The 27,077-nt window shown below is 40.5% G+C and overlaps 2 protein-coding genes across 5 annotated transcripts in view; one reads left to right on the top strand and one right to left on the bottom strand.

The window, feature by feature from the left end:
- INSYN2A (inhibitory synaptic factor 2A) overlaps positions 1 to 14,293 on the top strand; it is a 49,734-nt gene extending 35,441 nt beyond the window's left edge. The window contains exon 4 of the mRNA XM_074875536.1: positions 11,103 to 14,293. Within this exon, the coding sequence (XP_074731637.1) occupies positions 11,103 to 11,286 (184 nt within the window). The 3' untranslated portion in view covers positions 11,287 to 14,293. The remainder of the gene's footprint in view (positions 1 to 11,102) is intronic.
- DOCK1 (dedicator of cytokinesis 1) overlaps positions 1 to 27,077 on the bottom strand; it is a 312,454-nt gene that overhangs the window by 194,599 nt on the left and 90,778 nt on the right. For all 4 annotated transcript variants that reach the window (XM_074875532.1, XM_074875533.1, XM_074875534.1 and 1 more), the window contains 2 exons: positions 22,605 to 22,732; positions 20,080 to 20,175 (listed from right to left, as the gene is read on the bottom strand). In XM_074875532.1, the coding sequence (XP_074731633.1) occupies positions 20,080 to 20,175; positions 22,605 to 22,732 (224 nt within the window). The remainder of the gene's footprint in view (positions 1 to 20,079; positions 20,176 to 22,604; positions 22,733 to 27,077) is intronic.

Here is a 27,077-nt window from a genome sequence, read left to right as displayed (position 1 = left end):
TGAGTGAAAGTAATGATTTATTCACTAATGCAAGATCAACTGATTTTTCAATAACACAAAACCAGTTTAAAAACAGAAAACAAATTTAACTTCACTAAATTAGTAAAATTCAACAGACACCTGTTTCAACATGAGTCTAAACTTTTCAGATCAAGGTTATGGTCACTACTACTGCTGTAGCTCTTGGATGTGAAGGACCTTCATTTTCACATTGCTAGAGATACGGAGTATTTTCTGTCCAACAAGTTAACATCATCTAGATTTATTTTTACAGTGTTAACACCTGGACTTGGGAAGTAATTTTGGGAGAGAGACTGTATAGCAAAGACAACCAGATACAGACTCAATCTAGACAGTTTTATCAGTAAAACAACATGACTGCCCAGGCTTTTGTGTACTTTTACACTGTTTTAAAACATGCCCAGCCATCACCACTAACTTACTTAAATCGGACATTTACAGTCTTCATGCAACACAGGAGTGAAGGCTTTGCTGTGTACAAAGATCTCCTCTGGCAGCCCCGCTGCGCTGTACGGTTCTGTCAGGGGAATACAGGTTTGCTCACTACTGTCAAACAGATAAAAAATTACAGACTGCTTAAAGGTTTTCTTAAAGATTGCTTGTACCTGCTATAGTCTCCTACATAAGGAAACACTTGAGGGGTTTACTCACTAGAAAAGGTAAAAGGATAACGCTTCTTATTTTTCCAAAGCAGAGGTTCCCCTCCTAAAGTTTATCAGGCATGAGACCCATTTTGGCATGTACAGTATTATAGTGAAGGAGTAAGACAGGCAGTGGGCATGACGTGAAGCCATCAGGATTCTGATGTGTTTCACACTGACAACTTAATTGTCCTCCTCCATTAGAGTCTGAAAAAACCCAACTATTTTCATGCATCGCAGGTAAGATGAAAACAAGTGCATCGTGGTGTTAAGAGCATTTCAGAAAATTGGGCAATATAGTACAGATGAAAATGTATAAAGATGACAATTAATTACAGTGAAGATACAAACTAAAATGAAGGTACAAATGTCGGCTAGGTCTAAAAAGCATAGGATTTCCCCCTTCACCCCTTAATTCTCTGCTCGGTCTCCGATTTAGGCAAAAGACCCGGAGCTATTTATACGTTATTGCCTAGCTGCCTAGAAGTGAAGGGAAAAAGGATGGAAAACTTCAGCTCCATCTTTTCTACTTAACAGCTAAGCAGAAAAGGGAACGATGCTGTTCTGTGCAGGGGAAGGAACCAATTAATTTATTTTTTGGTCCTTTAGAGCACTGTATAGAAGCATATAAATAACCAAAGCCTACTGTGCCTCCCTTTTTCTGAGCCCACCCCTCTGCAATTTCTTGTTCAGGGCAGCCTGGGAAGGTACAACATAGCACATTGCTATCAGGGAAACTATTTTTGTTTCATTAGCTAAAAAAATCCAGTTGGAAATTTTTTTAAATCGTTATGTCTAAGTCAGCAGATTGGAAGTTAAGGAACCTTCCAGCTTCTCCCTCTTACACTGCAAATGAAGTGACTCCGGAAATGCAGATTTCAAGAATTTCCCTACTGACAGATGAAGAGCAGAGCAGGCAGGTCTCCAGTATTCCCCCCCCAGAATAGCCATTCGGACGGAAGCTATCAATGCTGGGCATTTGCCTAAAGCAACGTTTCCAGGGAAAGTTTTAGCAAAAATCGGCTCATCTTTTGGACAGATTAGGAGACTATATGCTGCAGGCAAGAACTCTAAAACCAGAAGACAGTGCAAAACAGAGGAACTATGAGAAGATCAAATTACTAAGACAAGATAAGTAGCCAGAAGGGATAAAAGAGAAATTCACTGATAAAACCACCACTAACACAGGCTGCCTTGGAGCTTCTGCTCCTCCACAAGTCAAATACTACAATTGGGAAACCTCTGAAAAAGCAGCAGCATTTCATTAGTATGGATGCTCGAGCTACACTTAAATCTAGAAGCAATGATACACGCCGCACCTTTGCAAAGGGTTTGCATGACAGCCATTGCACAGTTACGTGATTTCTCTTGATGACAAAACACCTTTTTGGAACAGAAATGAAAAATCAGAAAGCATTCCAAGATGCACTGAAAACCTGGGTTATCCCTGAGGGCACTGCACCCTCCAAGCTGTCAGTAAAAGTCAGGTGTCAGAGCAGGAGGATCATCCTGTCTGACCTACTGCATCTTCCGCTAACGGCTTTTACAACGTGCTCCTATTTCGGACCCTCCTCAGTCTTGAGCTCTTTCACCCAAGTAGATGTGGGAGACTTAAGAAAAATATAACCAATGCCCTTAAGGGACAAATCAATCATTTCAAGAGAAAACCCTAACTTTTCCATAATTGACTTCTTTAAAAAAAAAAAAAAAGATTCAATTTTGAACACAGTAACATTAAAAATATTCAGAGCTCTCTCAAACCTTTATTTTTAAACTGCAGTGAAACAGCATCTTAGAGGAACGACTAAGTTGCCCTACTGACTACCCAGCTGCATCCTGTAATGTCAAGTATAGCACATGAGAAGCTAGAGTGGAGAACCAATCAATGTAATTAAATTCTTGCTCCTCAAGATTACTTTTTAGAGTATGAATACAACATGGCACAAAAGCTAGAGACAGTGTAGACAGTAACAAAAAAACACGGTTGTACTTTAAGGGGTTTTTAGCTGCTTTTCAGTATCAAAAATGCTGATACTGTTAGTAAGTATTCCAAGATTACTTTTTTAGGAATACAATTATTTTGCATATGAAATTTACATTTTTTGCTAAGATTCTAAACCTATTTTTATATTATTTTGCCTTTATATTGAAATAAATGCATACTTCTTAATATTAAAAAAAAAGGAAAACCAGGTTACTTCCTCATTCTTTTAATAAATAGGAAACTGCTCAGACATCACACACTATTAAAAAGACAACATATCAAAAACTTATAACTGCCTTAGAAATCAATAGGAAAATAGACACCTCTAAATTTGATTCCTCATTTCCCTCAAAATTCTACTTATTTCTGCGATGAGAAATACGTTCAGGAACTTCTCGCGAACTCTAGACACAATTTCAGAGGGGGGAAGGCTTGAGTCAGCACCCTGAAGACTTCCCCAGCCTACGGTCACTGGGATTTGGGTAAGGACAGGATTAGTTGTGCTGCTTCTTACAGAGCTCGAGGCTCAAACACAGCAGAAAAAATTTTCTTGGCCAACACCATCACTATAGGTTTTAAAGCCTGAGTATAAAGTCCCAACTACATAGCAACAGTCTAAAGCAGTCAGTAAAAAGTATTCAGCATCGTGTCTTCATAGTAATTTCCAGACACTATTTAAAATAGTAGTTGAAAAATGTGATTTGTGATTAAGGGTAAGTAAAAATTAAGGTAAAAATAAACAACCATTTTATCAAATGTTAATCTGTGTCAAATGTTAATCTATCCCATTAGCATCAGTATCTCATAAACAGTTTCAAAAGCATCTTCTACAAATTAAGAGACAAATCTACAAACAAAAGACAAACTTCTACATGTCTTTTAAAAACTAATGTAAATTCATCATTGAAAATTTTAAGGATAGAAAAATAGTTTTATTAGGGTATTTTGTCTGGACAAAGTCAACTTAAATACTGAAGTATAGAAAATTTGTTATTAAGAAGAAATTGCATTGATATGCAGAAACTGTGCCAATTCTGTAACACCCAAAACCCACCTGGACTAAATCTTATTAGCCTGTTTTATTCTGTTGTTATTTTTTAGTGAAACTGCCCTTTCCACTCCTGTTTAAATGACCATCCCGTGTGAATTTTAATCCTTGAACAGAAATCTACAGGAGAAAATGAGTTTTCTGTTTAATATTTTGTGCATTATTCTAAGGCCTTTATGGTGACTTATTTTCATGAAGGAGCATCCTGAGGAATTCATGCCAGACTTCCCTTAGTCACAGAGGTCAGAAGCACTCGATAGCTTTTACAAGGCTTCTTTAGCTTCTGAAAGTAAACTTTTTACTAGATCAAAACACTAGCCAATTTCTCCAGAGAGGAAACAAACAACTTAAATCAATACTATTCTATTGCAGTTGTTGGAGGGAAAAATTACTCAAAGCTGTGTCGACTATTAATTTGGCTACTTTTCACTCCTTTGAAACTTTGAATTAATATATGCTGGGTTTCAGTATTTAATTTTGTCTTTGATATTGAAGTTCTTCTGAGGTGCATTCCAACTGTTCAGCAGAAACTATATTAATAAAATCTATGAAATTTAACTCTCAATACAACAATGGCAAATAAAACAGGTCAAACTCATGGTGATGCAAGTTAACTAGGTAGCATGGAGCCCACATGGAAGTACTTCATTTGTATAGATCAGATATAGTGATAATTATTAAAATTAATAAATATGGCAGTACAATGTGAAAATAAGACGTGTAGACATAAATTCCTAAGACATCATTAGTGTAGCAAAATCAGGTAGCTAATGATGAGAATAGTGATTTTCATCATCTTTTTATTTCCTACCCACACTAATTAATTTACATTTTCTCCTCAGATCTCTAGACTGTAAGATGCTTAGTAGTAAAAACGGATCTTAATGCCTTGCTAACACTGACAGTGCTTTGGATCCTGGGCATTTGTGATTTTCATGCTGAAATAGGAAATTTAACAGAGATTGCTTAAAAGTATATTAAACTAATTTTCGAGTGATTAGCGCTTATCTGGATCCCGTTCTTCCAAGCTGTGGCATGCACTAATGCCATGTCATCCAATTAACGTGACCCAGAAGGAGACATGATATTCTCTAATTCCTGCTTCACCTAGCCTACTTAAATGCAAAGAGTTAAGCCGCTCTACAAATGCTTGCAGGATTTGGGCCTTAACATTACAAACTAGGTAATAAAAAGGTAAACAGAAAGGCTGTAGAAGAAATGAGAAAGGCTCAGGTTGAGTAGAAGGGAGAAAGGTTTCCCTGTGAGGCAGAAAGCAGAGGAACAGGCTGCCCAGAGCCTGTGCAGGCTCCATCCTTGGAGGTTTCAAGAGACAAGTGGATAGAGCCCTCAGCAGCCCCATCCTGAACCTGAATTATTCTGATTTGGTGATCTTACAAGTAACCAACATACCCAGTCGTTAGCATCTAATAGCCTTAAAATGATTCATGTTATGAACGTGTGACTGTGTTAGAAAAGAAGAAAACCCATCCACATTTCTAAGCTTGTTGCTAGATACCCTCCCACAGTCCATATGCTTAAAACCAAATGGTTATGACTCCTCAAACTCTGTTTTCAATCCCTTATACAGCAACAAAATTAGAAAAAGTTCACTCCGCTGCCAGCATGCAAAAAATAAACTCATTAACATATATTCTCAAAATCATTAAAAAAAACCCCACGAAGCCAAAACCAGAAAATCCACCGCACCAATCCCTAATCCGCAGTGTGAGGGTTTAGAAGATGGGACAAGCCACGGCCTGAACACGTCGGCCATCTTGAGCGAGGGGTCATGACTGTCCCCCTTGGCTCTGCGCCCCTTTATCACACAGTGGGCCCCACGGACATCGTCACAACACCTCCGGTAAGCCCTGGATCTCATCCCCGGGCGTTACATGGCCTGTCCTGCCACATAAACCACACAGCAACTTTTGGGTGTCCTCAGGGCATGGCTGGAGGCCCAAGGTGCCCTGCGCCCAGCAGTGCTGCTGTGGGTCAGGGCTTCACTCCTTGCCCTCAGGCGTCACGCACCAAGCAGGCAGTCCTCCGCTGATGAGTTATTCAATACTTTTTGTTTCCCCGAATACAATTCAAATTCTGCATAGAAAATAGTTTTGTTCCAAGTTTGTCCTGGGGTACTCGTTATTACAGCAAGCGAGCCTTCGTTGTTTTCCACAGTAACGCCATTTCACAAATACAAAAAGCAAAGACTGGGGGACACAAAGCCCAAAGAAAAACAAATAGGCAAACCCCACAGAGGTTCCCGCTGTCTTCAATTCAATTTGTATCAGCACTAGCGTGGCCAGCAGGGACAGGGAAGGGATCTTACCCCTGTGCTTGGCACTGGTGAGGCCGCACCTCAATGACTGGGTTCAGTTTTGGGCCCCTCACTCCAAAAAGGCCATTGAATGACTCGAGCGTGTCCAGAGAAGGGCAACGGAGCTGGTGCAGGGTCTGGAGCACAGGTCTGATGGGGAGCGGCTGAGGGAACTGGGGGGGTTTAGTCTGGAGAAGAGGAGGCTGAGGGGAGACCTCATGGCCCTCTACAACTCCCTGAAAGGAGGGTGCAGAGAGGGGGGATGAGTCTCTTGACCCAAGGAACAAGCGCCAGGACAAGAGGGAATGGCCTCAAGCTGCGCCAGGGCAGGGTCAGACTGGCTCTTAGGAAGTATTTCTTTGCAGAAGGGGTTGTTGGGCGTTGGAATGGGCTGCCCAGGGCAGGGGGGGAGTCCCCATCCCTGGAGGGGTTGAAGAGTCGGGTTGACCCAGCACTGAGGGATCCGGTGGAGTTGGGAACGGTCAGTGTGAGGTTCATGGTTGGACTGGAGGATCTTCAGAGTCTTTTCCAACCTAGATCATTCTGTGATTCTGTAATTCCAAATTAATTCGTGTATAAAAATAGTTTTCAAGGCACCATTCAACTGCCCTACTGTTACCCTCTACCTTTTTGCAACACTGCCTCATTCACTAGGAACCCAACTTCCATAGCACATCAGCAGTTGCTCCTAGGAACAAAATTAGGTCATGATTCACGTTTCAGCGAGGCTCCTCAGTCAGTTTAGTGCACATCCATGCTGTGTAATACATAACACCGGGATCTGGGAAATGGGAAGTGAAGGAAGAAAAAAAAAAATCTCATTTGAGGTTCCCTTTGCACTGGTATCAGTCCCTAGCAGAAAACAAGATGACAGAAAAAGCAGGCTCAGGGTCCACCACTCCAGGGCTCAGTCAAGCACAGACTAATGTAACTTAGAGCTGTAGTTGCAAAGAGATTTTTGATCAGACCCGTCTCACTGTGAAGGAATTTCAGAGATCTTAATTACAAAGTTCTCGCCTGCGTTTAATGAGCACATCAAAACAAAATTCTCAAAGGTCTGTTATTTGATTCTATTTGGCCAAATTTTCATGGGAATGACATCTGTGCAAACACTGATACACAGGGAACTGCCCTAAAACATAAAGTTTCTGTTGTAAACCTTGCAAATATACAGTTGCTTTGGGGAGAAAACACAGAAAACCAGAATATTTATCACAGACAACATTTTAGTGCTTATACATGTTCACAAAACCAGCTTATTTGCACTGGAGTTTCATGCACGGGAAAAATTTGAGATAGACATTGAACATGGAGAAACTCCAACCCAGTGTTCCAAATCTGGCAGTACTGTAGTTAAGTGAAGCTTCAGTATGTCCTAATCAGATGCATCAGTCAAATATTTGTGATATTAGCATTATATAATAATTAGATTGTTCTCTTAATTTTGGAGGGCTTATTCACAATTGCAGTGTATTGAAAAAATATTATTATTTCATCTAAGAAAAACCACCTTTGAAGCCAATAATTATAAACTCCATCATGCATAATGCTAGAGAACATGTAGTCCTCACTAATTAAGTTTATGGAGTTATCATGGGAAGGCTTAATGAAGAGACAGAAACAGACGGAGTTTGAAAGTGAAGAGAGCCACATGGCATAGGGAATATTTCAAGAAAAGGTCATTTTGAGAGGAAACCTATAGAAACTTCGGATACAAAAATAGTGCTAAGCAAAACAAACTTGTCAGAGCTGTCACAGTTGACAAAATCAAGTTCATGAATGCAAGAATTGGAAAGATCTGCAGCTCTCTAACAAAAATATAAAGATGACATACAAATATGTAACACTTGCTGAATTTAATAGAATTTCCTATGTTCAAAATAACGTTAAAGACAAAAAAAATAAAAGTCACCTATAGCTAATTTAGAAAGATGTGGAAAATTACAAAATAAGAAGGTTTTTGTCTTATTACTGCAGCACAAACAAGTATACGCTAAAACCTAAGTTTGCAAGCAAACAAATCATGTGCCTGAAAGGAGTACTTACATTAAAAAACCCTACAAAGCTAGATAAATTGATCTTGATAGACAACAATCAATTATTCTGCAAAATTTACAGTTATAAATGCTGAAATAATACAAATGTTTTCATTCATCCTCTTTATACTCTTCGGAAGTAAAATATTTCATTTTGATGTAAATAGCTGAAAAACAGCCTGAACTGTGCTGCAAATGGTTTTATGCAGTAGAAAATGATAATAACATGGTTTTTGTCATACAGACTAGAACTAAGATGGTTTTTCTCGAGGTCTGTCTTTAATAGAAATTGATTATGAAAAAAGTTATTCTGTTCAGCAAGTTGGTTTTGGGTTTTTTTTAAACAATTTATCTTTCACATCAATTTCAAGTAGCTCTTAAGAGAGCTCCCCCACAAGAATAGCATTTTGAAAGAAGTAAAAATGAACTCTGCCGGTGACAGAGCTGAAATGCCTTTTTTTTTTTTCCCCTCAAGATTTATACTGAGGAACAAACCAACTATAATATATACCAAGTTCAGCCCAGATTTGCATGCCACTTTAAATGAGATTTAGAGAGCTCTTAGAGAAGAATGTGTTTCACACCAAGATTCTCTCACTGTGTTACTGAAAGCATTAATGTGGTGGGGCATTCACAATCAACCGACAAGCCAGTCTTGCCACAAAATTAATGCTGCAGTTATCTAACCAGTTGCTTTTTGCTAGCTAAACTGCAAAGAAGAGCATGTTACCAAGTCGAAGACAACACTGTTTTTTCATTAAGAAGGACAGATATTAGATTAATCAGTAGGCTTGTAGTGTGCTTCTGCAGTAACAGGATAGCCAGCACAGCTGCCTCTGCAAATTCAGTATTCACAGGTATAGTTCCAGCACATAGCTAAAATTTTTTAAATTATCATCTTTGATTTGGAATGTCTTTTTACTGCTTAACAGCATAGAGGTGGGGAAAATAATTTGAATATTTGAACTCTTACCTAGTGTATTTCTTTCCTCCACTATTAGAAAGTTTATTCAAATCACTCCAAATCACTGAAATGCTGACACTTTTGCTCAGAATGTGTTTAACAGTTAAATTAAGCACCAAAGTAGGCACAGCCAGATGCAAACCCAACCAAACACCAAACTAGACACAGCCAGATGCAAAAAAAAAAAGACCTTACACCTTTCCAGGGCTTCATTAGAAGTTGTTATAGACTCCTCAGCTCTTTGAAACACCAAAGCACAAAAATATCCCAAACTTCTCTCAGCATCTTTGCTTCCCTCTCCTCCACCCTAAGAGAAAAATAAAATCCACCTAAATCAGCAGATGTGCTCAGTTTGCAATGGCTGTGGCACTAAATAAAGTCCACTGAAATTTCTGTGACTTCTGTTATTCCAGCTGACTTGGAGAATTTCCTCTTAAATGACTTCAGAGGTGGTTCGTACTGTGTGCTTGCACGGTCAGGGTGGTGTGCCACCCTCCTTAAGCTACACAGGGGTAGTAGTAACAAAAGCTTGAAAATCTTTTTTCAGATGAGCTACACTGGGTGTATGAGGCCTGCAAAAGTTGGCCTAGTTTCTCTAGTGGTTTACACCAAACAAGCAATAGCAGAAATAACTCAGAAAGCTTATTTAATAGTTATTAAATGTGAACTGACATCCAGGAACAATAACCTCGTATTTATGCAACGCTGAGGTAGCAAAGGTAGTCAGTGCAAAGCCCCAGAAACCTCAGCAGCAGAGGCAGAAGGGCAACCTCTTGAGTATCCCCACAGGTGCATTCACACACAATCTTCACCTCAGTCACCAACTGCTCAGTTTAAAACATCAAGCAAAAAGGGAGGGAAGGAAGAAATTAACCCCGGTGACTGAAGTCCCTTAATTTCACCCAATTTTCTAAATTCATCCTCTGGTATCCAGGTGCCACACTGCAATGTAAAGCCCAGGAGGGGATGGACTTGGTGCAGAACTTGGCCCCAAGCTGCTGGACAAATGCAGCTGAAACCACAAAGTTTCAGGGTATTTGTTCAGTTCAAGTATCAGACAGAATTGACCTTTTTCTGAAGTTTATCACGTGGTTCCTCTGCTTTATAAGGTAAACTTGAAACAATCTCTAGCACACACTGTTGAAACAAGGGTTGTAATTTCATCCTCCTTATATTTCTTAATTGCTGGCAGGATTGCGTAGCTGACACAGAGTCCAGGAGGTGTATTATAGAACTTCAGTATGTTTTTTTTGAATGCAAGCTTATGTTTAAATGAGTATTTCCCTTATTCCTATTAAATTCTAGTCGCAATGGAACAAACAAGTACATACTAGTTACTACAGAAACAGGTTCTTTCCATTTCACCTACAGATCTGGCCAGCTAAATAAACAGATCTACATCATTAGATGGTTTTGTCTCAGCTGTCATTTACAGCAGGGGCCAAGTAGATTTTACCTTGTTATCCTCATTAAAGGGTAAGTTTAGATGCTGTCAGCATATGCTAAAGGGTTGCGTTGGAAAAGAGAATTGGGTTTTTTTAAATTTATTTATTTTTTTCACACACATATATGAGTATACACATATGACAGCACTTCGGTGAAATGAATCTAACTGCTGGTAAAACTTGCAAGAAACAGCAAAGGTAAAGAAATTACCATGACAGCCTTGTTGCTTAGGGCCAACTCATCAGCTTTTCTCAAAAGCGTAAGGATGCCCATGCCCCAGCCCCTGCACTGAGCCTGGGAGCCCTCTGACAGAGCAATTTCTCCACAGAGCTGAGAGAAAAAGTAGCATTTCTAGTTTTCCATCACTTCACAGCACTTCAACCATCATCCTCAAGGCCACCCGACACAGGAGGGAGAAGTTTGCACAGTCCATTTCTACTTCTCTTTGGATTACGTCCTTTTTTGACCTTCCTTTCCACCCCCTCCCCTTCACTTGTGGTGCAAGAAATGTGAAGATCTGATTTAAACATTAGTTTTGTATTTGACTTTCATAAATTAAGCACTTTTATATTGGTGTCAGATGTTATTAATAGAAATCTTTCTATCAGCGTAATTAGTAACCAATTGCTTTTTCCTTCCAATTTTTAGCGTGGAATTGGATTTTAAACAGCAAGAAGATAAACTACAGCCAGTTTTGAGAAAACTTCATCCTATTGAGGAAACTCAGGTTGCACCTTTGCCTTATTCTCAGGAGAGCTACTCCTCCACTCCCAAGCAAAAATCCAAAACTGAATCAAAAAAGCATGGAAGATGGAAACTCTGGTTCCTTTAACCCAAGTCCTTTACATGTGGAGTTCAAGGCCTTCTTTGAAAAATATTTGGAGTTCTATCAATCATCTGTGATGGGATCTTGGTAGACTGATCAGTGTTACTGGCCAATGTAGTTCTTGACCGTTCTGGCAGCATTTCAGTTCTCACCATATGTACCAAAAAGGCCTTTGTACCTATAAACTCGTGTCCAGAAGCAAGGCGTTAGGTAATACCTTGCCAACTTCTATTTGCAGTTCACCAATGTGGGATGTAAAACCTGAATTGAAATTTGTACAAAGATGGAAAGTAAAACTATTTCCCCCCCCTTAGATCTGAAAGCGTCACATTCTAACCTGTTAAATTGTAGGCTGTCATCCTGTACACAGCTAAATATCACTATTGTTTTAAAGCCTTTGGGGGGTTTGGTTTATTGTCTTTAAATAACAACAAGGGGAAAAAAAAAAGCAAGCAAGCCTTATGTTTGCAATGGTCTTCAGTTTTACAAATCCATGTTGATCGGGGAGTGCAGTTTTCAGCACATATATCCTGGACAAAGCACAATTTTTTTCATGTGGTCCAAGACCATGAATAATCTCTAAGATGTGACTCTATGTATATCTGCCTTCATGCGACGTAGACTTCAACCAAGCGATCACATTTCACCAACGCACCGCCATTTCTAATCTAGCCGCGTCCTCGTCACCAGACCAACGAGGCTGCTGCTCGTCAACACGGGGCGAGCGCCCCGAAACCTCCCCAGGTCAGGAGAAGCCTTTCACCACAGCAAGCTGACAGGGTCAAGGCTACGGGATGATCATCTGTCCTAGATCTCACTTTTAGTCTTTTGGTACCCAAAAGGTCTAAACGACACATTCTGGCACAGAAAAAACAAAACCCACCCCACAAACAGAACAATCAGAAGCTCTACAGATTGTTGGCATTTGCCATAATTTAGTATCTTTTTGTAACACAGTCTTTGGAAAACCTCTACACTACTGCAGAAGGCACCAGAAAATTTATAGAATGCATCAGGCTTTGAAACCTGTTTGGATGGAGCAGTAATTTTAAATGCTGTTTATTTACTAAGCTTCTCCGATGGGTTTCCCAACATACTATAATTTATATCTCAACCAATTCATTGTACTTCTAACCAACCCACTTAGGGAAGAGATGCAAACCTACTCTTTCCTAGTTTTTTGTTGTGGGTTTGGTTGGGGTTTTTTTAAGTGACATTTAAAATTTTTCTCTGAATTATAAACTGCAACTTTTTCCTTTAAGTATTTGCTTCTGTCATTAAATTGAATCTTAGAATGACCATCTGTGGAAAAATTTCTCACACTAGAAGTGGCCAGGGAGTGGGAATTTTTTTTTAAGATCATTTGAGTCATACAGTGTCATATGACAAACTGGTTTTCTAAGAATTGGTTTTGAAATTGCAGACCCTGCAGCATCAGTAAGATACAAATAATTCAGTCTTTAGGTGACAGAAATGTAATCATTAGCAGAAGAGTTTACGCATACTGAAAACATTTAAGTGTTTTCATTCACACTATTTTTCCTCTTAGCTCAGCATCAAATCCATTACTGCAAGAAAACTTGAGGAAAATAATTTTTCCCCCCCTCAAAGCGCAAGAAAAGGAAGTTAAATGGAAGCAGAAATGCAAAAGATGTCTATGTCCAGCTCAAAATTAATTTCAGCAGGCTTTAATGGAAAAAAGTCACCTTTACAGTAAACCTTCAAGAGGGCTACGAGTACTTGTGCATCAGCAAACAATATCCTGAAATACTTTTGTGAAAGCTGAAGGATTAGAAAGGTGATCCCAGGTAGCAGAAAGGAAGTGCAATTGTTCCATGTGGAAAAAATGTATTTCATGTATTTTATATTGTTTTTAATTGAAAATATACAACTGTTTACAAGACAGCCCACCAGACATGTTTTAGAAACCCAAATATTTCCAAACAAGGAGATTATTTTTTTTCCTAAACAGAAAGAAATATCAAATACGGACATAACTAGAAAAACGCAACAGTATCCAGTGTTCTATTTTAAAATAGTGTTAATTATTAACTCCTCCACGCTAACAGGCCTAGTGTTTGGGGTTTTTTTAAAGAAATTAAATCAAGCATCTCTCAATGGCAGTCGATTACAAATCATTAGTGTCACTGAATCAGTAGCTTTTCCCATAAACCTATTCTAAACGTTCTTGTGTGCAGGGACTCCGACACAAAACTGAACTGTTTCTACGTGCGGTCGCTGACTCACACAGAGACCAGTATCTGTTAATCATTTCAAACGACAGAGGAAAATTCACTGGTGAAACATATAAGAGCTAAAAGTGAAAGTTCTCACGGCGTGTTCTGTACATGTCCAGGCTATTTTCTTAAGAAGTTGCAAATTTTTAATTTTTTACATTTTTTTAAAACTGGAAAAGCTAACATACATATAGTCTTGCTTAAAATTACATATCGTGTTCTATCGTACCATACAATGTAATTTGTAATAAAATGTTTTTGCAAGTGTGTAAAATGTATCATATTGTATTACGTTTAGAATCACTCAGGCTCAGGTTAGACACTGAGAGAAAAACCTAATTCTTTAGAGCTTTTTGTTTGATGTGACTGACAAAGCTATCTCCACCCTAACGTAGAAGACCTTATAAAATGCAGGTATGAGGTTATAACAAAGAAAATGCATCTTTACTTTCAGTGTGGCACATCACGTAGCTTTGCTGAATTCACTGACAGTACCATGCACTTTCATACACTAATTTGCTATATGCACTTCTCCCATATCATGCTTAAAAATACTTTTTAGTCAATAAATACTGCAGTGATTTTATATTACTTGCTCTTTTCTGAGTCCGTATAATTTCCGTTAAGCAACAGTTACATTCTTTGTTTTAGAACTATTAGGAAACACTATTCATGTGAGTATCACCTGTTTTCTTAAAGGGAAAAAGTCACTGTAAAAATAGTTTAAAATCAGGATAAACTGAAAAAAAAAAATCATGATTAAAACTGAAAAATCCTACCATTGGTACAAAGTGTTTGCTTTTTCTTGCTTAAGATGCAAAACCACCGTCTATGCCTTTAATTTCACTCTGTGTTTTAAAGGTTAATCACTTTTTCAAAACCAAATAGGTTCATTTTTCAGGAACACTTTCAAATCAAGCACGCTGTTAGATTATACAATTTCTTTAGCATCTGTATAATGGCACGCATTATATATTACTACTGGAATTTGTTAACTGGATTGCCACTAAAAATATAACTGCTATACTGACACGATTCTGTTCTAGCGGAATGAAATGGACTGCATGGAACAATTTTCAGTATTATTTCAGCATCCATAAAATACAACTGTGGCTTATTAAAATAATTGGAGTGCTAGAAATTTGCTGTCAATTTGTTTAGGCGAGTGCAGTTTGTGCTGGTAAACATTGGCAGGGCACCCTCCAGACCCCTCCGCTGCCTCGGTGGTACCACAGTTTACAGCATAAAAAGAAAACCTCAGTACTAGTGAGGGAACAAAACTGTGACCACAACTCACATACCACTTCAGGGTTTGCAAATTAAGTTTGCAATACATCATTTCAAGTGTTTTTGTAAGATAAGAAAACATGCAATTCAGTAAAAGTATAATTTTTACATCGTAGAAATCCAGTGAAGAAAGTGAGGCTTTCCCCCCAACATGTTGGAACCCGTTAACCCTAAACTTGATGAATTTTAAGGCACAGAAAGACAATTTCCATCTAGCTTCAACTCCTAAGCAGCCTTAGCCACAGAACTCTCTCCCGTGACCCTCTAACTCCTATTTTACTTAAACTCATGTTTTACTGCCTCCCAGAGTCACCCTGCCCAGCAGGTGCCAGGCGATGGAGAATCCACCACTGCCTTTGATCGGTTATTCCAGCGATCACCTCCCCCACCGTGTCCTCTGTTTTACTTCACCCTTCTCACCCTCCAGTGCTCCTCCTCCTCGGGCAGGTGCCATCTCCACCCTACAGAGATTCTCCTTCACTAGCCTCAAGGGGCACCTCAAAATCTTCCATTACCCTCAGCTGCCTTTCACATCTCACACCACAAATCCCCCTCTCTACTTCCTGATGATTCCTGCAGCATTTCTGTTTTGGTTTCACCACATCCTTCTTTTAAGGTGTAGAGGGGTTGAAAAAGCGACACGGGAAACACTCCACTCATCAGTAAAGTCATAAAGTCCTCTCCTGCCCACTGCTTCCTCGTCAGGCATCCCAGAAGAATCAAAAATCACATTTTTTCCCCTATCACAGGTGTTCACACTGACTTTGTTCACCACAGACCACTAAGAGCTCTTCAGGACAGAGCCTCTTGGGAGTAAAGCCACCTCCTATACTCTTTGTCTTACATCTATGAGCTCAATTTTTTTTCCTGTATCAAAATGGAATTTGATTTGTTCCACCACATAAAGGAACCAAGATTGTCCGTTTCATAGACAATGATCATACAGTTGCACAAATCTGCCAACTGAAGTATCTTCCAAAAATTGTACACACATAGGGATCCAAAAACCCCATCTGGATGTCCTTTCTGAAATTAAAGAGCTCAGCAACTAGCTTGTTTTTCTTGGCTTTGTAAATGAAAAACATACCAAGCTGCTGACCACAAGGGAGTAGGGAGTAGTCGTGATTTATTTCAGACCTACCATCGTGGCCGGTCAACTCTGATTTACCGAAGGAGGCCAATACGCTGACTCGCACGGAACACAACATTCTTCAAAAGTTACTGGGCAAGATGGTTTAAAATTATCCTTAAAAAAAGACCTGAGGAAGAATGCTCAATTTACTTTTTTTTTCAGGCAACATGTCCTTCAGCAGGAAAGATTTTGTGATCTTGTTATAGGTGATCTCCCACTGCGCCATTCGCAGGACTAGCTCCAGGCATGAGCCGACATCGCCCAAGCAGCCAATTTCTGTGAGCAGCAACGAACCCCGACCCCGCGTCAGGCAACTCGGCACCCACAGATGGCATCCCGTTCTTACCTTCCCCACAGTAACACACACAGAACTTTCTCCTCACTCAGAAACGGCCCAAGTAAAAATCACCATGAGACTTCCAGAGGAAATAGCCGCCAAAAATAGCGAGTATTAATATGGGGACAAGATTTTTTTCTTGCATGTTAAATACTCATTTGGTATGGCAGGCTGGAAACTAATGCTGATTTCCAAGTATATAAATTCACGGCTTTCACTGAAACAACCTGTGTAAGTGGCCAGAATGTGCTTAATCTTGGTTAATAGACACCTGTGAAACTGTGGGTTTGGATTCTCTTTTTTCTACAAGTTCTGAAGGCTAGAAAAGAGCGTACAGTATCACAAAGGTTAACTTAAAGTCTTCTTGCTACCATCTTCTACCAAAATTATGGTCAAATCTGATTTTAACCTATCACACTCTATTGTTTATTTTGCTTCTTACCGCTGGCCTACCTTATTTCAAGATAATTGTCTTTTAAAGGTATATGATAAAAATACCTTATGATTTTGATCTAGAAACTCACACATTTAAGGAAGCAGAAGTTCAAAATAAATGTGCAATGTCAAAAGAGGCTACTGGAGGATCTTTCCAGTCTGTTTGACTCTGTAGAAAAGGCACCTCCTGCAGTTAAACATGGTTAACTGGCAATTTAACTTTTAACAGACAGCAGTGTTGCCACAGGTGCGAGACACAGCCTTGCAGAATACTGAAGAACAAAAACCTTTAGAAGGTTGTGCCCCACAGCTCCAATATTCAGACCAATGTATGGTAGGCGTCAGGTTAAGAGTTACCAAAATTCTTTCTTATTTCCTGGCTTCAGGTGGGATGTTTGTTACGCCGTGAGGCAAATGCATTCGACCCGATGACCGTGTTGGTCCCACCATCGCTGCGGGCTGGTCCCTGCCCGACCCTGAGGGTCAGGGTTTTGGTCAGGGACTGCAACTCATCCATCTTTCGTCAACATTTCTCCAAAGGAAACTGGTAACAGTCATTCAGCATCAGACATACAGATCCTTACCCATAGGTTATAATGTAGAGAAGGTAATTTGAATTATTTATGGTACCTTTAATAGCCTCTAATTGCATATCCTCCTGAAACAGTCAATTCAGTGCCTTGTGCTCCCATCGCGTTAGCACATCCAGCGACCCATCTTCTGTCGAGGATCTTTGTGCACTAATGTAAAGTCACATTAGGCTTAAGCATTCCACTTCTGCCGCCTCTGTTCCAAGAGAACAGCATTTCCACTTGACTGCTCAAATCCTCTGGTGATCCCACAGAACTCCAGCCACCCAGAAACACCAGCTTTGACTTACCACACAGTCAGAAACACCACGAGCCTAAGTCACTCAAGTCTCCAACCCAGAAAGGTAAACAAAGATTATTATTAAAATAGAAATTGAAACAGTTTCTACAAAACAACTCTCTTTGATGTTTGCCCCTATAGATCCAAAGTTCAGGCATCCCAAACGCCACAGCAGCTGCACCGCGATTAGAACAGAGGTTTAGAGAGAAAGTGAAGTGGCATGAACTTGACCGACACTGCAAGGGGACAATGAATCTGGGTTTCTGTGTTGGTACCGAACAGAACAGCGGCCTTGTCTCCGACGAGGACGACTGCGGCTTCCGTTGGCCAGAGCTACACAAATCTGGATCCTCAGGGGAAGGCTGCCAGGACCAAGCTAACAGCTGATAAATCTTAATGGACATAGAGTTCACATCTATAGCAGTAAATGCCAATTTCTCAGTATTTTTCATGCAAGGTGGTTTTTTATATTTAAAATGTATTATGCAACATTAGGTTTTGGATGAAGATGACACAGCTAAGTATTTCTTCAAGGTGAAAACACACCAACTTTAGTACACCAGTATAGCTATCTTTATATATAAAAAACAATTTGCTATGTTCTGTAGTGTACTTCATTTGAAAAAGTTATTGTTACTTGAACTATGCCTCTTTAAGATCCTTTATTTTTAAAACTCCTTCCTACTCATCCCTTAGGGTTAATTCTCCAATGTAAGTTCCCAGGTAAAACTGTACTAGTATTGACAAAAGTTAATACATAATTTCGATCTGATTCTGACCCAAAAGAGTCAAGTTATGCTTGCTAATTATCGCTCACATTTTACTCTTCCTACTTTACTGACACCACAAAAATCAATTATTACTGGTTGACTGGAGGAGGATCCTTTCTGTAACAGACTAAATTTTAAGATAGGAGTAAGTACTCCTTGAAAACACCCGGTCCTATTAATACTCATTACATAATTATAGAGTCTGTGGATCGGGTGATTTCAAGCTGTATTCATGATCACTATGGATATTTTTCATACAACTGTACTTAGTTAAAATATATACAGGAGAAGCTTTCAAATGTAATTTGATAAATGCTAAAGGAATAATTAGCATTTTAAAATGTCATCTAAATCATGTTCATTAAAACAATAATTAATTCACAACTTAATCTTAACTGAAGACATTTCCTGTATGTATGTAGCACAAGGCTACACCTTCTCCACAACTCAGGGAAGTAGTAAAGTTTTGTGCCCTTGTCCAGAAGAAATTAAGATATCTATCCTGAATATTATTAATAATTTCTGTGGTAACACACAACATAACAACATGTAAACCTTTTGTCTTCCTTTGACTGTTACTGCATCCAGCATTGTAACACTCTAAGAATGATCTCTACTCATAACCATTGCTTGCTCCAACAATGGATCTGGTGATCCATTATCACTTTCTTATGACAAAAACTATTATTGCAAATCAAAGGGATAAAAGTGGAAGACAAAAAAAAGTTAGCGGATAACGCACTAAAATCAAAGGTAAAATTGTAGCATGTTTGCCAACACAAGCTCCACCGTATGGCCAATAAACGGGACAGCAGAGGGTAAGATCCTCTGCTGAGGACAGAGGCCACCTCAGAGTCACGTATCACTGTGTGCAGTTACACAGAGAAATAAAAATTGGAAAAGAGATCAAAAAAAGTACTAATGGACTCAGATGTACCTGACTAACAAATACAACCTTTTTTAAGGAAGAAATCAGTGTATTGAACCACACTGAACCAAATTAATGTAGAACAGGACAGCTACACCGACAGATGAGAAACCCAGTGCACCCTGACCTGTCTCCTACATACTAGTTGCCAGATGCAGACACCTAAGGAAGACTCTAAGGTAAAGGCAAACACACTCAGATCTACCCCCATTCTACATGTCAATAGGCCTATTTTTTTTTCACTATTTAGACCAGCATTAATAATACAGTTGAAAAATTCAAATGTCAGGCTTTAAAAATCACAGCGCTATGCCACTGAAGTGGAACACGATAACTTGCAGCTACTGTGTCAGCCCTTCCTCTAGACTTTCAAAAAGTAATAAGTTGAGGCTCTCTTCTATTCTTCAAGCATTTGAATACTGCCATTATCTCGGTTATCTCAGTTGTAGTCAAAAGAGACAAGTAAATGCTTGTTGAGTCAAATGATTTCCGATGTAGCAACAAACATGCAAGTCTCACTTCCACGCTTTTCAGCGGGCTAATTATAAATAATACTTCATTTTGCTTAACACAGACATCTAAAGTCTGGTTAATCACCCGGCCACCAATATTTTTAAATTATTTTTTTCTCCCCCTGTGTAAACCACTGAAAAATTACAAGCCACTGTTTTGCAGCTTACCGAACACAAAGACAGTTACAGCAGGTTTTGATTGCTTTGGGTCACCTGGGATTTCAATCCTATTACAGGCAGGTTCAAAGAGATGTGACAGAGGTATTTAAGTTTACATCAAGAGACACTTACAATGAGCTCCGAATCACGTCCCATGGAAATGACTGTTCTGTTTACTGTCCTCAATAGCTTCTCCATGATTATCTGGACATGTCGTTGCGTTGGCCCCTAAGGAAAAAGAATAAATTAGTGGTAACTAGATACAACAGGCACCAGTACAACTGAACTATTTATGCCTGCCTTTAAATCTGCCTGTCTTGTGAAAGTTAAATAAAACATCACTCACTGCTGTTGATCAAAAGCAGAAGATGTCTCCCATTTTAACAAACTCCACGCAATGTCTATCTTATTAATACATGTTACTGATAAATAATTGTAACAGTACATGTTAATTTAAATGAAAAGAAAGTCCCTGGAAATATAGCAAAGCTTATCACTTTTAGTTACCTAATAATCTTATTTTCCTAAGTCATTTTTCCAACATCAAAAGCCCACAGGCACTACCAAATCTGGAGGGCTGTTCTGCAACAGCTCCATTAAAAGAAACAGAAAGGCAAAGCAAAACTTTGGTTAAGGAACTGCAATTTCAGTCACCTGTTTCCAACTAATATTTCTGTATTAGAAGTAATCTGCCACTATTTTTGAAAAAGTTGAAAATGAAGTATTTAGCGCAACCAGCTTTTAAAAACAAGTTCAGAAACCTCAGGCAGAATGACAGCTACAGGAAGTGAAGCCAAACACACATGACAAGGAGAAAGAAGAGAGATGAGCTTTGCTCCCATCTTGTACTTTATAAGAAGTCTTCTTCATAGTTTTCATTAGTCTGAAGGAGACTTCAAAATGTGTCTTTGAGACGGAAAGGGGAAGTGATTCTATCGCCAACATTTGCAAGCGTTTTCCCAGATAATTATCTAAATAAAACAGCTTCTTGACCATCAAACATTCTGATGAACCATTTTTTTTCTTGCCCTTGGATCTGTTATAACAACCCACATCTTATCATTAGGTTATGCTTAATTACCAAAGGCAGACTTACATACATGAAAAATGCATTTGCATAGTTGAAGAAGGAGTCATCAGCAGTACATATACACACAGGTACTGCTCCAGTTGCTGCTGACAGATCTGTCTTGGGGATAAACCTTACGATTCTGGTACCAAGAGCATCCCCAAGGAAGACTGTGTCTATCTCAGCACCCTGCTCCTCTCCACCCTTCAGCTCGCCCTGCTTTGCCTCCTACCACTTCTCTCCAAGACCTTCCTCCTCTCTGTATTCCCAGCTGCTACCGCCTGTTCTCAATTTTACTTCACATTCCTCCTCACTCGCAGCGTTTCCTCCCTTCCCCCGTCCCCTTCTCCATCCCCCTGCTCCACCAGCAAATGAGTATCTATTTTCCGCAGCCGTCCCGCAGCCGGCAGCTAATGGCGAGCAGCGCAGGGCAGCTCTCGGCCCCGCGCCCGCAGCCCTGCTCCAGCTGGGCTCAGCCCAGGAGGTGTCGGAGCTGCGAGGGAGTTGCTACCAGGGAGAGAAATGCAGCCAACAAAGAGTGGCAGGAAGCAGCCAAGCTGTCAAAAACAATTTTTTTTTTTTTTTTTTTAAGTAACCCACTCTTTGAAGCAGTCACACAGAACTACTTTAAAAAAAAAGAAAGGAAATCAGAACGAGCCCAAAAAACGTAGTCAAATAAGATGCTGGATACGATGTGAGTAGCTGACCCCTGAGGTCCTTTCCAACTAAATTAGTGTATGATTCTACCTAGGACCAAAGGTTCAGGCAGCAGCTACATCAGCCCAAACTTCTCTAAGACATCATCAAATCATTACAGCGCTCTGGCAAAGCACTAATATTTGCATATTTCTGTGAAGTGGAGAAAAGACACACACAAAAAAGAGACTGTTCTGCAAGCTACACATCTGCAAACCAGCCCAGGGCAGTGCACAGGTCCTCCTGTGCAACTGGCTCATACGCTCATGTTCCGAGTAACACAATTACACTAGTTGTAATATTCATACGGAAGCTGTCACTTTCCAATTCTGGTTATCTCTTACCAAGGTGGTGAATTCGACTAGCTAACTTTAAATAGCATTTCAAAGAGCTAAACAAGTTTGCTGTGTCAACAAAACTATATGTTCATATATATACGTGCGTGTGTATATACACATACACACACACACACACCCCCCGGCACTTCAGGCTGGCCTAGCAGGGCACTCTCAACTCAAATGGGCATTTCCCAAATGCTTGTGGAAAAAAACAAAACACAAAACATTTGCCACCTGGCAGAGGCTAGACACCAAGTAAGAGAAAGGCTGAACTCCTAAGAATATCTGTTTACTCACTATCTAATTAATGTCTGGGAGAGTGTTATTGAGTAACAGTGCTGTGTTGGGTGTGCCCCAGAAACAGCAAAACATCCTGAGATACCACAGATCATCATCACTGGATACCTAAAAAGACAACTTAAAAGACACTGGTTAGGAGGAAAATAAAAAAAAAAATTAAAAAATCTAAGCCATCAGGAGTTACCTGCTTAATTCATTCTACTAAGATCCATTTCTTTTAAGTGCTAATCATCACAGAACCATACAATACTAACCACATCTTTCTTGTAAAGCACTTCCAGGATGTTACTCAGCAACTGGCAACAAGCCTCCAAATCTTCTTGTCTTTCCAAGTGATATTTCAGCTGATCTGTCATTGTTGGCAGCAAGATTTCCCTGCAGTCTGCACACAAAACATAAGGTTACATACACAGCTTTAAATAACTTCACAGCACTGCCTAAATAGCCAATCTGCTTCAGTGCTTACATAAGATTAAAAAAAAAACCACACACAAGAAAGAAGGTTACTTCCAGATTTCCAGTCACCTGCTTTTCAACCAAAACCGTAAAAACCTGAAAAAGTTTAAGCAAGTGAAAATGAAGCAGTGGAGTGCTGGCAAGGTGTGTTAAACTTCCTTTACCTTACCTGTGCAGCATACCCTAACCGTACAGACGGGACCCACCGAGATGTGTGATGCTACGCAGAGTGATGGTCAGCTCAGAAAATGCTGCTGAAATCTTTTATGCTGGTATTCAGGTGTAGTTGCCTGTACAAGGTGAGCACAAGACTTGCAGAGATAGGGAAGGTGAGGAAAATGGAGCTAAATAACAGAGCTCAACGTTCTGGCTCAAGTCAAGAACATAAGGGAAATAAGGAGGAGACTGATACTCCTAAACCTACCAGCAGGTAACACTGGGGCACTGATCTAATGAATCTAATTAACTTTTGACCTGCAAACTGTCTTGCACAGAGGGGTCCCTGGGACCTAGGGTTCACTCTTAACCCGACCACACTCGTTTTCCTTCAGGAGGGATGGCACAGCCAGATATCTGCCTTCTGCACAGTGGCATCAGCTGCAACCAGCCACAGCGTGAGGCCTGAAGCGTGCACACTTCATCCGCAAAAGCAGGAAAGAGGGAAATTAAAACCCTTTAGCCTCCCCCATCCCCAGCCCCCAAATAAATCCATGCCCAGAGGAGGGGAACGGGTTATTCTTGTCCATCAGAGCCTGACTTAATCATCATTATTTCTTTATGAGTAAGTTACACAGAGTGTATGTCATCAGCATAGCACTAAAAGATATTTTGGGGGTGAGGGAAAAGAGAGCAGAAAAGGACAAATACGAACTAAGAGCATTTTGGTATTTTTCCACCTCCTCTACATAGTATTGTAAAGCAGGATCAGAAGAAAACCGTGAGACTTTTCCAGCTATTTTACCCTACTAGGCACCAGTTCCCACATCCCTTTCCCTCCCGATCTGCCCAACTATCTCATGTACGTGTGGAAGGGGCGAGCTCTGCTTTGCCCAAAGAAAGGAGTACTACGTCTCTGTGACAAAAGGGCTGCACTACCAGACTGGCTGGCAGCTTTCTGTCAGAGAAGTCCTGCATATAAGATAGAAAGTAGCACAGCTATGCCTGTATATACAGGTGAACCAAGTATCCTGAAAAACAATAGTTCCTGTTACGAAATTTTTATTTTTCCGACAGATGGACATATGCTATCACAATGCAGGTCACTCCAAAAAGTTGCCCTTGTACTGCAAAAATCTACCTGGCAGGTGATCTCTGAAAATACGACTGAAGAATTCACTTTGTCAAATGCTACAGTGGCTGTTGGCCCGTGAGATCTCTAATTATACAGTACCTGGGAAAATATGGATGAAGCTCTTGACAGCCACACGAAAGATAAAACATACTGACATTTTTTGGTGTATTACCCAAATTACTTGGACTTGATGGCATATGGATGACTCACAAGAGGAGCGTTCATGGCAGTCCTTAACGACTATATCATTGCTTTGAGATTATTCTCACACAAAACCTGAAGTCCCTGCAACATTCTGAAATGCTCATGAGCATTCAATTAAGTCTTTATTTAAGAGGATTTTAGATAGGTCTGGACCAGTAAGCATCACCATCCCAACATTAAGGGCACAAGTAACATCCAGACCACAGCAGCAGGCACAAGACTAAAGAATGAAAACTGAAGATTAATCTCAATTAAGAGGGGATCACCCCACATTGCAATGTGAAAGCATTTATTTAGGGTTATACCTAACACTTTCCTGAGAAGCCAAGAGATCGATAGCTCAAAGTAACACTTTCAACACTAGGAAGCCTCCTCTTCGTAGCAGCAGAGTGCTACTCAACAGCAGAAGCTCCTTCTGCAACCAAACACTCCCTTCACTCATACACATTTGGTCTCTGTCTTTTTGCAGTGGACCTAACCAGCACCCAGACGCAGTCAGGATAGGCAGGAGTTACAGAATGAGCAAACTGGTGCTGAGAAGCTCTAGCAAATACCGGTAGCTCAAAGGATGACAAAGATCTGCATCACCAAAACATGGTGACCCTAGCTTCAATTCACCAGAATTAAGTACCTTTACCAGCTTCACATTCTGCTGAAGACACTTCTGGAGACAGAATGTGTGCTTCCACCCTCGACCACTCCTGATGACTCCTGTCAGTACTCATGAGATGCCGCACCCCAGGTGCCAAGGTGTCAGTGCTGCAAAAGGTATTATTGTAACAGACTATTTAGTTACACTGCATGGGCCCCACACAGCTGCCAACTTCAAAATCATAGTGAAAACTGAGACCCAGCTCACAGTCTGCTGGTTACAAGCACAGGATGACAAGGCAGTATCAGCAACAGCATGGCCAGCAGGGACAGGGAAGGGATCTTACCCCTGGACTCCGCACTGGTGAGGCTGCACCTCGATGACTGGGTTCAGTTTTGGGCCCCTCACTCCAAAAAGGCCATTGAATGACTCGAGCGTGTCCAGAGAAGGGCAACGGAGCTGGTGCAGGGTCTGGAGCACAGGTCTGATGGGGAGCGGCTGAGGGAACTGGGGGGGTTTAGTCTGGAGAAGAGGAGGCTGAGGGGAGACCTCATCGCCCTCTACAACTCCCTGAAAGGAGGGTGCAGAGAGGGGGGATGAGTCTCTTGACCCAAGGAACAAGCGCCAGGACAAGAGGGAATGGCCTCAAGCTGCGCCAGGGCAGGGTCAGACTGGCTCTTAGGAAGTATTTCTTTCCAGAAGGGGTTGTTGGGCGTTGGAATGGGCTGCCCAGGGCAGGGGGGTAGTCCCCATCCCTGGAGGGGTTGAAGAGTCGGGTTGACCCAGCGCTGAGGGATCTGGTGGAGTTGAGAACAGTCAGTGTGAGGTTAATGGTTGGACTGGAGGAGCTTCAAGGGCTTTTCCAACCGAGATGATTCTGGGATTCTGTATCACCAGTGCTCAAATACGCACTGCGGGTACCAGAAAAAAGTGACAGCTTGGAGGCAAAGGGGTGCCAAGGATGAAGAAATCAATACATGCTTATGGTGGTGTGTTTTGGCTTGCACTGGAAGAAGTGATACAGACATTAAAAACCTAGTGCCAAGGTGAAAGTTACTCTCACTTGATGAGTCTAAAGTGATAAGGTATGGGCTCAAGAGAACTTGGTTTTGGTACGAAAAAAGAGAAATGGGATGGATGAAACAAAGATGGACTTCACAAGGAAACAGTCTCTGTCCAAAGCCTGCCAGAAGCCTTCAGCCAGTGCTATAAGGCCCAAGTGCAAAGATCTGGACTATTCTCTGCAGCTGCCTCAGGACGCCCAGGCCATCGGGGACCACAGCCCTCAGCCTTCTGCAGAGCAGGAGAAGCACCTCCATGACCTCCTCCCTGCAGCGAGACACACAGCACAAAGGCTGCAATCCTGCTCACGCAAACTGCACAGTGGGGGAAAATAAAAGTCACTGACGTAAAAAATAATCAAGAAAAATCATGCTATAATGCAGAATAGAAAGCACTCCATCTCAACAAGATGCTAGAGAGGAACTGAAACAGCAGCATCCTCATTCTGCCTTGTAAGCTCACACATGGAGGATGAGAAATAACAGTGTATAAGCACACCTGACTTCTAGTAGTTCAGAAGAAATATTCTTCAGTCTCAAGTGACTCGCCTAAGTACGTGTTCACCAGAAATGCACGAGTGGGCTTTCGTTCAAAGAAAGTACTTTGAAGAGTTAGTTTCTTCAGCGCAGAGTTTTTCTATTTTATTGCTTCTTGGTCATTTAACCTCCAGCTTTATAGCTCAAAGAAAAAAACATGGTGCATTTGTTGAAGTTTTTGCCTCAAGAAACAAACATTAGACCCTGCAGTGTATTTACATGGGAAAACACACCTAGCCATGACTTCATCACATCCCCTCATACTCACTTTCATTAAGTAGCAGAGAATTGATTACAAAAGTTCCCATTACTTGCTTACAACTATATTATCCTAAATCTACACAGATATTAAAAAGCGAAAGGAGGTGGGGTGATCTCCGCAAAAAAAAAAAAATATGGCTAAACAGAATCGACCTCACTGAAGGAGCTTATTTACTAGGATGCTCATTAAATGGTCTAAAGCTATTTATATAAAAATGAAGTCTTCAAACTGCTCTAATACGGTAGACAATGATATATGTGCATTTAAAGTAATAGTTTGCTGTCACATATTTCAAATGCATAAACATAGCTAAAAAAAAGACAC

Source organism: Strix uralensis, chromosome 7, assembly GCF_047716275.1.
Source record: "Strix uralensis isolate ZFMK-TIS-50842 chromosome 7, bStrUra1, whole genome shotgun sequence".
NCBI classification, from domain to species: Eukaryota; Metazoa; Chordata; class Aves; order Strigiformes; family Strigidae; genus Strix; species Strix uralensis.
The sequence above is the reverse complement of the archived record's forward strand: the minus strand, read 5'-3'. Positions and strand labels throughout refer to the sequence as shown.